General features: G+C 33.7%; 1 protein-coding gene across 1 annotated transcript in view; it reads left to right on the forward strand.

Annotated features, from left to right (window-relative positions):
* Positions 1 to 12,552, forward strand: part of ADGRV1 (adhesion G protein-coupled receptor V1) — a 563,604-nt gene that overhangs the window by 136,661 nt on the left and 414,391 nt on the right. The window contains exons 39-43 of the mRNA XM_047878513.1: positions 2,572 to 2,665; positions 4,822 to 4,900; positions 5,003 to 5,141; positions 5,931 to 6,072; positions 9,648 to 9,910. Coding sequence (XP_047734469.1) covers positions 2,572 to 2,665; positions 4,822 to 4,900; positions 5,003 to 5,141; positions 5,931 to 6,072; positions 9,648 to 9,910 — 717 coding nt within the window. The remainder of the gene's footprint in view (positions 1 to 2,571; positions 2,666 to 4,821; positions 4,901 to 5,002; positions 5,142 to 5,930; positions 6,073 to 9,647; positions 9,911 to 12,552) is intronic.

A 12,552-nucleotide genomic window follows, 5' to 3' on the forward strand; every position in this document is an offset into this window, starting at 1 on the left:
CTGTATATTATAGAAGATAGTTTAGAGACCGTTTCCTATTTTTTCACAATGAAATACATCTCCATTAAATAAAATGAATAATACAAAATGTATGTACTGACACTATGCACACACACACACACATACACACACACACAGACATTGGGTTTTTATGTAAATATTGTTGACTGTCTTGTCATGATTGACAGGGGTTTTGCTAGTCATTAAGTTTTGGATACCTGCCTTATTTTCAATGCTGTTATGGGCACTAGTGATTAAAAGTAATAGTGTATTAAAATTAACCATCACAGGGGTGCCTGGATGGCTTAGTCAGTTAAGCCTCTGACATCATCTCAGGTCATGATCTCACAGTTTGTGAGTTCGAGCCCGCATCGGGCTCTGTGCTGACAGCTGAGAGCCTGGAGCCTGCTTCGAATTCTGTGTCTACCCCTTTTTCTCTTCTCTTCCCTCTGTTTATGCCCTTTCTCTCTCTCTCTCCCTCTCAAAAATCAATAAACATTAAAAAATTAACCATCACAAATAGCTATCACTTTTAAAGACTCTCTGTAGGCCAGGAACTCCATACTCATTATTTTTCATCATTATTACAGTCCCCAATTGTTTCCCCCATGGTGGAAGCTGAGGCTTTAAGTAACTCACTTAAAATTACAGAATTTGGTGTTAGGTCTCCTTGACTGTGAAGCCTGTATTTTTTTTTTTCATGGTATTGTATTCCACATTCCAATCATTGGATAGTAAGATAATTTAAAACCTTCTTTTCTTCCATTATATTTAAATTTATCAGTTTTGTATATTTGTGTTATTGGTTGACATATCAGTTTAGGAAAAAATATATTAGCAGTTTTGTGTGTTGAACCTAATAACTTATCATACAATAGGTGTAAGTTTATACTTTTATTATTTTTTTTTAGATTTCAGCTTTATTGAAATATTAAATACTGCATGGTATCACTTATGCAGAATCTAAAATATATATAAAATTGTAAGATATTTAAAATGTATATTGTGATTTTTAAAAAAAAAAGTTCATTTACTTTGAGAGAGAGAACATGAGCAGGGGAAGGGGCAGAGAGAGAGAAAATCTCACGCAGCTTTCCGCAGCATCAGTGCAGAGCCTGACGGGGGTTCAAACTCACAAACTGTGAGATAATGACCTGAGCCCAAGTCAGACGCTTAACTGACTGGGCCACCCAGGTGCCCCTGTGGTGATCTGATACATGTATACATTGTGAAAGAGATTCCTCCTATCTATTTAATGGACATATTTATCACCTGACCTGTTTATCTTTTTTTGTGTCTGAGAATTTTTAAAATTTCAATTATATGATAACAGTGTTATTACCTATATAGTCACTGTGTTTTACATGAGACCCTTGGACCTTATTTATCTTAGAGCTGAGTTTGTACTCTTTTACCAACTTCTCCTTATTTCTTCCATCCCCCCAGCCCCTGGCCCTGGCCACCAGTTTGCTACTGTCTATTTCTGTGAGTTTAACTTTCTTTCTTTCTTTCTTTCTTTCTTTCTTTCTTTCTTTCTTTCTTTTTTTTTTCAGATTCCACATATAAGTGATACCATGCAGTATTTGTTTTTCACTGTCTGGTTTATTTCACTTAGCAAAATGCCCTCTAGGTCCATCCATGTTGTTGCAAATGGCAGGATTTCTGTCTCCCTTGTATCTGAATAATATTCTATCATGTATATATACACACCACATCTTCCCCATCCATTCACTCATTGATGGACACTTAAGTTTCTGTATCTTGGCTACTGTGAACAATTCCGCGGACATGGGAGTTCAGGTATCTCTTCGATACCCTGTTTTTACTACCTTTGGGTATATACGCTGGTGTGGGATTGCTGGATTATATGGTAGTTCTATTTTTAATTCTTTGAGGAACCTCCATATTGTGTCGCATAGTGGCTGTACAAATTTACATTCCCACCAACAGTACACAAGGGCTCCCTATTCTCCACATCCTCACCAATATTTATCGCTTGTCTTTTTGATAATAGTCATTCTAAGAAATGTAAGGTAATGTCTCATTCTGGTTTTGATTTGCATTTCCATGATGATCAGTGATATTGAGCACCTTTTCCTGTATGTGTTGGCCACATCTTTCTTGGAAAAATAACTAGATCTGTTGTACATTTTTAAATCAGATTATTTGTGGGGTTTTTTTGGAGGGGGGCTGCTGAGTTGTAGCAGTTCTTTATGTATTTTGGATGTTAACTCTTTATCATATATGTGATTTGCAGATACTTTCTCCCATTCCATTGGTTGTCTTTTCATTTTGTGGATGGTTTCCTTTGCTGTGCAGAAGCTTTTTAGTTTGTTGTAGTCCCACTTGGTTATTTATGCTTTTGCTTTTGGTGTCAAATCTGAAAAAAACATCATAGTCAAGAATGTTTATTTAAAATTTTAAATCTTTTCTATTCTGGCTTTGCATTTTTATACTTGCTGTATACTACTTAAGTGTATATATTTACCAGATAATTTTAAAAACTGCTTGTGAGAGGTCATGACTTTGAGAGCGTAACTGTAGGGAATTTAATGGATATAATTTTTGCAGGATGACATACCAGAGCTAGAAGAATATTTCCTTGTGAATTTAACTTATGTTGACCTTATCATGGCTCCTTTAACTTCATTTCCTCCAAGACTAGGTATGATTTTTGTTTGTTTCCGTTTATTCACTGCAAATGAAGTAAAGTTATTCATTTTTAAATCAGAAGTAATCGCTTATAATACTTGTTAATCTCAGCTATGAAAGAAAATATAGTGAGCTTTTAGGTTTATTTTAATTTAGAGATTGTCATCTGTTGCATTTTTGTACATTGGACGTCATAAACACATTCAAGAATTATTTATTGTGTGATGCTTTCTAAATTTTACAACTATTTATGATGAAATCTGTAATCTTAAAAATAGAATTAGTTCTTAGGCATTTTTCCTGTTAAAATTTAATTTGCTATTTTTATTAGATCTCCAAACTGTCAGATGATTTTATTTTTCTTTAGGGTAAGCAGTACTTTTGTTTGTTTATTGTGTTCTCTGCTTCTTTTTTGACCTTTTACCTCTTTCTTTTCATGCTTTAGAAAAGATTCACTTTATTCATTACAGACTGAAAGGTAAAACTTGAACCTTAGTATAGATTTACGTAGATTACTATAACAAGGTGTATTCTTATTTTAAAACACAATCTTTAGTGTGCAGTTTGGGCATTTAGTATTGAGAATTTTGTCTGAAGCTTGTAGGTATCATGGCCTGGGAAGTGTGGGCTGTGAGCCCTGTGGTAGCCTGTTCCCCCTCCCTTGGTTAGAAGATGGGCTGGATGGCAGGAAATTAGCCTGGGTTCAAGGAAGAGAAGCATGGCTGAGAGGAGTAACCTAAGGAATAAGTTTTCCTCATTCACTTGTGAGACTCAGTATGACAACTTTGAAAATAACAGAAGAGAATAATGAGTTTATAACATATTACCGTAAGAACCTTGGTTTGCGAGTGTTATTTGTTCCAGAAACATGCTTGTAATCCAAAGCACTCAAATATCAAAGCAAATTTCAAGAACCATTGGTTCATTTGTGATCATGTGACATTCGGCGTCATATACTACTCATATTGCAATTCATTGCCTGTTTATCAAGTTAAAATTTATTAGAAATGTTTGCTCATCTTGCAGAAAACTCACAGAACAAGTTATTTGCAATCCAAGGTTTTACTGTATGTGAAAAGGTTTGGTTCTTTTACAAAAGGAATTTATGACTCCAGTGACTAAGCTGTTTATATCCAGTATTTATTATAAGATAATTACTGTTCATGCTAAGAAAACTAACAAAATACTTCGTATTTCTTTATACTCATATTAGAGGTAACTTAAATAGTGTGACTTCTGTTGAGTGCTTTCCAATGCCCCTGTTTCAAGTGCTTTATATGTCAGTACCATCATTCCTTACACTTGAGCATTTTACAGATGAGGGAGTGGAGGCTAGGAGAGGCTAAGTAACATGCCCAGAGTCACACAGTGAGGAGATGGTGGAGCTGGGCTTATGCTGTGAAGCCTCTAGTCTGATGGACACAAATTTTGATTTTATATTCTTTTCTTGACAATGTTCTCTTCGCTCAGAGAGAATTGCGCCCTCCGTATCCCTTCCCCACCTAGGCCACTGTTAGAAGTATCATAAGAGTAAGGTAGAGCCTTCAAATTTTAAAGGGGAAAGGACAAAATATTAAAAAACTAAACAGGGACAAGGTTAATATTTCAAGACTGAATAATGAATACTGGGAATATACTGAACTTGGTAGACAGAGTGTAAGATAAAAAGGGATAAAAGAGCTTTACTTCAGTTTTAGTCTGTGTGCCACCTAACCTTCACCCATCTTTCCCTTTTGTCTCACCTTGTATCCCTGTCTCTCCCTGCTTCTCCTTAAACCTGCACTTTTCTCTGCAGTTCTTATCGCCTTTCTCTTCCCATTCCTTTCTCTTTTCTTGCTCTTTCTACTTCGTCCAGTGGTCCCTATTTTCCTTTCCTCTTGAAATGGATTAAAATAATAGAAATAAAACCATAACCTCAGTTATGTTCTCAGTTCATTATTGTTCTCAGTTCATTAGATTTCAGTAAGTTGGTGTTCTTGTTAGGAAAAAGTTTTCTTATTCAAATATTATAAGCATTTATATTTTATTTTCTTAAACATTTTTGAGTAATGCCTATGATATCTCTATATTAGAAATTATATGATCTCAAAGGATGGTCTTTAAATTCTGTGTCAAATCATTCTTTTTTAATCATTTCTATTTAAAAATATATTTCTTTGTTGTTTTCAGATTCAGAGGGCTTGACTGCACAAATTATTATCGATGCCAATGATGGTGCACGAGGTGTAATCGAATGGCAACATAGCAGGTAAGACCAAAGCTGTGTAAGAGTCCTTTTCTAAGTTTCAGATTTTTTATATACTGAATAAAATCTTACAAGGAAAAGATTAATGTATTATGTTTATTTTAGGTTTGCAGTAAATGAAACCAAAGGAAGTTTAACATTGGTAGCTCAGCGAAGCAAAAGGACTCTTGGCCATGTTTCCTTGTTTGTATATGCCCAGAATTTGGAAGCACAGCTGGGGCTGGATTACATCTTCACCCCATCGGTGAATTCCTTGTGAATTATAGTGACTTAGGTCTTGTATTAATCTGAAAGTAATTAACTATTATGTTTTGCATATTAAATTAGGGTAGAAGACTTCTACGTTATGGAATAGCTCCCTTCACTGTTTTAGTAAAATTTGTAAATTTTTAGTTCTAAACATTATTCTCTATGTATTTTATTCATTTATTATTTTGTTTTAATATTTGATATTATTTTATTCACTGTCTTATTGCAATATATGATAATGGAGAACACAGGTTATTGTGTCAAAGAATTTATATCACTATATTTATATCATTAGAAACATATTTTCTGGAGTGTTTCTTATGATTCTTGAAAGTTTAAGGTTTTTAGTTTTTAAGTTTTTATTTTTTTTTTTTAGTAATCTCTACACCCAACATGGGGCTCAAACTCACAACCCTGAGATTGACAGTTGTATACTCTACTAACTGACCCAGCCAGGCATGCTGAAAATTTTAAGTCTTTTATTTCTTTGTTTTAATTTACTGAAACACAATTAGTGTTTTAAAATGCTTTTTAATTTGTCTCTTGGTGCCTTTTATTCCTTAGTCAAATGTTTACTTTCTTCTCTTTCTCCACACATTTTACTTTTTAAACTTCATGTTGTCAATTTAAATAAAAAAGGTCAATAAAAAATAAGGGAAAATCCTTATTTTTATTAAAAAGTTTATTTCACATTGCCAGCCATATTGTATTTTTGCCAAATATTCTGTGAAAAATCAATCATATATTTATATATAATACCACCTACTTTCACTTTCTTGTCCAGATTCTTCATTTTGTTGATGGAGAAAGGTATAAAAATATTGACATCGTGATTCTTGATGATGACATTCCAGAAGGAGATGAAACATTTCAGCTGGTTTTAACAAATCCTTCTCCTGGACTAGAGCTGGGGGAAAAAACAATAGGTGATTAACAATTTCTTATATACAGTTCACTTTCACTCATGATGTTTTCCTAACATGGAGGCAGTTGTACAGGGATTAAAGTCTTGATAGTTTTCTATAAAAAGCATTTTAAATTCAACATTTTGGAATCCCTATGTCAGTATAATAGTCCTTCCAGCCTTGTGTAGTTGTGTGTGTTTGTGTGTTTGTAAAACAAAAAAGTAGGTTGGTAGTAACAATTATATTAAGTCATTTCTGTCGCTACAAATTAAATAACGAAATGTCTTTCATTTAGAATTTAAATTATTCTCTGATTTTCTGTTTACCAATAGAGGGAATGGCAAGTTGTTTAGTATCGTTTTATTGCTACAGTATTTTCACATAAAGTTGAAGTATACTGATACCTAAGACATTATGGGAGCCACAATTCTTTGGAGCAGTTTGACATTGTTATGAAATGTCATACTAATTTCCTGCTTGTTAGATATGATACTGACTGCTTAGAGAGGGTAAAAAAGAGAGGAGAAAACTTCATGGAAATATAGAGCTTGTAGGATTAGAAGGTCTCTTTAAAAGTCACTTAATTTAGTTTCTGTGGTGATATGTCAGGTGCATTTAGAAGACCAAGAGTTGACTGACTCTTCAACCTCTTGTTTTAGCTAGTGGCTGAGAGTTCTTTGGGATTCCCTTAATTTAATTAACCTTTATATTCCTAAATTATTGGTCTATATGTGAAAAAAATTTTGATTTGTAATAAAAAACATGAAAGAATCTTGAGTAATTCAAGAACTGGGTTTTACTTTTATTGCCATACTAATAAAACATGTTGATATTTCTGTGTATTTAGAACCTTTCTTGAGTCTACACCCATTGTTTCAAATTCAAAGAGTATGTTGAAAATATACTTTAAAAAATGTTTATTTTGAGAGAGAGAGAGAGAGAGAGAGAGAGCATGAGCAAGGGAGGGGCAGAGAGAGAGAGAGAGAAGAGAAAATCCCAAGCAGGCTCCGCATTGCCAGCATAGAGCCTGATGCGGGCTCGATCCCATAAACTGTGAGATCATGACCTGAGCCAAAATCAAGAATGGAACGCTGACCAACTGAGCCACCCAGGCACTCTTAAAATATATATTTTTTTGTACATACAACATAGTGGGTTGTATGTAAAGGGTTGTAGGAATGGAAATGATGTGTTGATTAAGAATCTTTTATGTAAACAATAGAAAACCCAATTCAAATGGACTTAAAGGTAATTTATTGGCTCATTTAATCTGAGGGTCCAGACGCATACACAGTTTTAGATGCAGTGGTAACAGGACTTAACATGCCACCAAAGACCTTGTTCTCTGCCTCTTCTTGCCTTTTGGAATATTGGCTTCCACACAAGGCTAATGTTACTTGTCACAAGATGATTATCCACATCTTCCTTTTACATTCCACATAATAGGAAAGAAGAGCACTCAAACTTAAGCATTCCTAAAAAAGGCCTAATACAATTCTGTTTGGAATTAATGTAGGTTATATGCCCACGACCATGAGTAGGAGGAAGGACTATCTTATTGGTCTCTGTCAGGTTTACTTTGTACCTGTAATTTTCTGTTTTTAAATCTAAAAACAGTCCTCAGTGCTTTGATAGTGGGTGATTTCTTAAACTATGCCCCATTAATCAGCCTTTAGACCATTTCAAAAATTCCATAAAATATCAATAAATATTCTTATGTATAAATCTTTGTATATATGAGTAATTAAGATCATCTGTTGAGTACATTGGGTATTGAGTGGAAAGGACAACAGCTGCCTTCTTTATTACCCCTACTCCAAAGTTATATATAAAATTTTTATTTCTTCACATCCTCAGCAGGAATTTCTTTGGATTTTAACCTCTCTCTCTCTCTCTCTCTCTCTCTTTCATCTGTTTTTCCTGGCCTCTAATTCTGTTCTATTTGCCTGTTTATGTACTAATAGCAGTTTTATTTATCTTAGCTTTAATATAGATTTTATTTTTTTAAGCCAAATGCTTTTTATTTTTTTTCTCTGTACCATCTCACCTATTCTTTCAAGTATCTTTTCCATATGAACTTTAGAATCAATGAACTGAATTCCATAAAACAACTATTTTGATAGTTTTGGGGTTGAATTCAAGTTTTAGGTTAATTTGAAAGAACTCAGCATCATTATAATATTGTTTTTCCATTTAGAAATATGATATACTTTTCCATTAATTTAGATCATCTTTTGTATCATTGCTTTAATTTGTGTTCCCTCAAAAGCAAACCCTGAGACAAGGATTTGGATGGAAGTAGTTTATTGGAGGAAGTGATCTCTGGAGACATAGTGAGAAGTGAAGAAGTGAGACAGAGAGAGAGAAGAAGGCTGGTAAAAGATGGGCTGACGAATGGTACTGCTTTGGGCAACTGGAGCTCAGTGCTGCTGGGGTCCTTCCTAGACACCGAGTTGAGCAAAGTTCAGGGTGATCGTTGTAAAAACAAGTTGGGATATTCATTCACTGGCTCCTGTCCCTTGTTGTTTGAGTATGCTCTTGGGTGTTAAGTCTCCAGCAGTTCTGGCTTTATTCCTGCATCAGCTGATGGCGTCCTCAGGTAGAAAGATCAGTTGGCAAAAGAAACTCTTGAAGTGGTCTTGAAAGGGCCTAGGGGGCATGGAAGAGACACTGATAGCATTGGTCACAGTCACACATTAACACTGTATACGTTGTTCATATAGGTCCTCTATTTTTAACTTTGATTCCTAGGTATTGTTGCTATTGTGAATGAGGTCCCTTTTCTGTTGTTTTTTTTTTTAATAGTTATAGCTTATACATAGAGATATTATAATAATATTTTAGATGCATGTTCCATAGCACACTTCCCAGCTCTAAGCACCAGTTCTGCCACTTGCTAGCTTGTGTACTTCCACAGATTGCCTCTCTGTGCTTCAGCCATTGGATTTGTAAAGGAAAATAGTAATAGAATCAACCTCCTAGGGTTGTGAGAATTAAATGGGTTAACACAGGTTAAGCAATTTGTAAGTTCTCAGTAGGATTAGTTGTTCCACTGCTATTATTCATATTATCATTAGTGGTAGTAAAAAATAAAAAGCTCTTAGTTTTTGAAGGTTACTCAGCTTACATTTTCAACTCTTAAAATAGTTGTAAGAAGTTTTTTCTCCTGTTTTTTTTTTTAAGAAGACAATCATGTTGTCTAGAAAATAGTGTTAGTTCTGAGTCTTCCTTTCCATTGTTTTCATACCTGTTACCTGGCTCCTGGCTCCAGGACAATGCTGAATAGTAGCAGTAATGGCGGGTATTGTTGTCGTCTTTCTGTTTTTAGTGGCACCCTTCCAATGTTTCAACATTGAGTTAGGTCTTTGTTATTGGCTTTTGACGTTGATGAGAAAGGTGCCTTTTATTCTAAGATTACGGACTATTTTTATATCATGAGTGAATATGGAATTTTATTAAATGCCTTTTAAAATTCCCCTTCTTTTTAAGGTGATCTAGAAGAGTTGTCTTAGTTTATAATGAAACATCTCCATACTTCCCAGTACTTATAACCTGCCCTATTTTGATTTAGTGCTTTAATATTTTTATTTCAACAGCATTAATTACCATCCTTGCTAATGATGATGGTCCTGGAGTCCTATCATTTAACAACAGTGAGCACTTTTTCCTAAGAGAACCGACAGCTCTCTACACACAGGAGAGTAGTGCACTATTGTATGTTGTTCGGGAACCTGCACAAGGACTCTTTGGAACTGTGACAGTTCAGTTCATTGTGACAGAGGTAAACTCCTCAGTGGAGTCCAAAGATCTGACCCCTGTCAAAGGCTACATTGTTTTAGAAGAAGGTGTTCGTTTCAAGGTATAGTATGAGGCTTTAATGCCCCTGCAGTTGGTTCTTTTTTATTGCTGAGTAGCACTGCACTCAATAGGCCATTATTTGTTTATCCATTTTTCTGTTGATAAACATGTGGGTTGTTTCTAATGTTCTTTAATCGGAATAAGTAATATTTATGAATAATTTTCTCTTAGGGGAGTACCCTGGGTCCTAAAAAGAAAAAAAAAAGTTCTCCCAGGCTAGATGACAGGCAAATATGATTACATTACCACGTGAAAGTGTTACAGTGCTATATAGTCTGCATAGAGTGCTGGTGGAGAAATTTGTTCTGCAAATAGGGTAGTGGAATGTGCAAGTAATAAGGAAATTGTACATATTGCTGTTGTAAATGTTAACTATTTAGGTAACATACTTCACTTTATATTATTTTTAAAACAAAAGCTAAAAAACTCTAAACCATTTATTATAGTCACTAAGCCCTAGCCAGTCATCCTTTTGGCCACATTTTCATTAAACAAAATATAATTGCTTACTCTAGCCTGCTTATTTGAGAAGCCTGTATCCTGTGTGAATAGGAATAGCTTATTGGAGAAGAAATGCTGGATTTGGGGTTAATTATAAATGTGATCCGTACTTATGGAAGTTTACCTTCTGAAACTTCCTTTTCTGTATATTGATAATTTTCTGTCCCCACAACTAAATTTTATTCATTCATTCATTCATTCATTTTAAAGTTTATTTATTTATTTTTGAGGGAGGGAGAGAGAGAGAGAGAGAGAGAGGAGACGAGCAAGAGAGAAGGAGAGAGAGGATCCCAAGCAGGTTCTGCACTGATAGCACAGAGCCTGTCACGGGGCTCAGTTGCATGAACCGTGAGATCATGACCTCAGCTGAAATCAAGAGTTAGACACTTAACCAACTGAGCCACCCAGGCGCCCCTAAATTTTATGTTTTAAAACACAGTTAAAGCTTAAAATTGCTAACTACATTTGTGTAAGATTTTTCAAGCCTGACATAAAGTATAATTATAAAGTAATGTATTTAAAATTATGTTATCTAAAAACAGTCTGCCTGGTAATCACTTTTCTTTGTGATCAGTTTGTGTACACTTTAACTCATTTTAAATTCGTATTTATTTACATGTCCAATTTTTTCATGTTTTTGGAAATTTGAAAGTTTAATACTTATATCTTGATATCGATATAAAAGAATTCAAATTTTAAGTATTTGACGAATTTTCCATTGCTTTACATTCACAGGCATTTTCCTCTTTTTAAAAATGTTTTTAATTTAATTAATTTAATAACCATTTTTATTTTTATTATCTTTTTAAATTATAAAAATTATTCATTATAATTAATATAAAATTATATATATTATATATTATTATATAAATATTAATATATAATATATAGATGTCTATAATAAATACACATCTATATAAAATATATAGTCTTCCTAATTATAATAATTGATCATTATTAATTATATTAATATAATAAATATATAATATAATAATTAAAATATAAGTTATTATATTAACATTTTTTTCTTAAAAGATTCTTTTTCACAGTGTTTAAAGAACTTTCTGCTAATTAGGCAAATTAAACATTAGAGAAAATTGGATTAAGTAGAATTTTCTTTCACTTACGTAACGGTCTTTTTCCCCATGTTTTTATTTTGAGGTATAAACAGTAAAATTCAAAAATCTTAAGTACATGGGTCATTAACTTTCAAAATATATATACACCCATGTAACCACACTCAGATTAATATATTGAGTATTACCATCACCTAGAAGTTTCTTTCTTCTCTCTTGCCCTCACCAGAGAAACTACTTTCTGGTTTCTGTCATTGAAGACTCGTTTTGCTGATTCTTGAGGTTCATATAAATAGGTGCCATATAGTATGTACTCTTTGTATCTGGCTTCTTTTGGCCTACGTAGTTTTTGAGATCTATTGAGTTGCATCAGTAGTTCGGGTTTTTGTTGTTGGTGTTTTTTTGTTTTTTTGTTTTTTGTTTTTTTGAGAGAGAGAGAGAGAGAGCTTGAGCAGGGGAGAGTAGCAGAGAAAGAGTGAGAGAGAGAGAGAATTTTAAGCAAGCTCTGTGCTCAGTGTGCAGCTCGATGTGGGGCTTGATCTCACAACCATGAAATCATGACCTGAGTCGAAATCAAGAGTTGGATGCTTAGCCAGCTAAGCATCTTTTTTATTGCTGAGTAGCACTGCACTGAATAGACCAGTATTTGTTTATCCGTCTTTCTTTTGATAAACATGTGGGTTGTTTCTAATTTGTGCCTACTATGGCTATAATTGCTTTTTTTACAGTGACTCTTACACTAGAATGAGACTGATGCAGTCATGTAGCTAGGCAGGATAAAGAGTTAATAAACATCAAGACCTAAATTTATTTTTTTTAATCTCAACATTATTTTTAAATGTCATAAAATTTATTTTTAGAGACTTCAGTGCAATATATCACAGTGTTGAAAATCTTGAAAGTAGTAACTTGAAACACTTATAACTATTACATATTATGGGGATCAGGATTAAGATAAAAAAGAAGCGATCTTTTCCAAAATGTATAATCTTGTTGTCAAAAATGTTTAGCAGATTTCTTTGTATGTGTATTGCAGAAATACTGAAGTCTAGTAACTTTACCTTTT

Source organism: Prionailurus viverrinus, chromosome A1 (assembly GCF_022837055.1).
Source record: "Prionailurus viverrinus isolate Anna chromosome A1, UM_Priviv_1.0, whole genome shotgun sequence".
Classification (NCBI taxonomy): domain Eukaryota; kingdom Metazoa; phylum Chordata; class Mammalia; order Carnivora; family Felidae; genus Prionailurus; species Prionailurus viverrinus.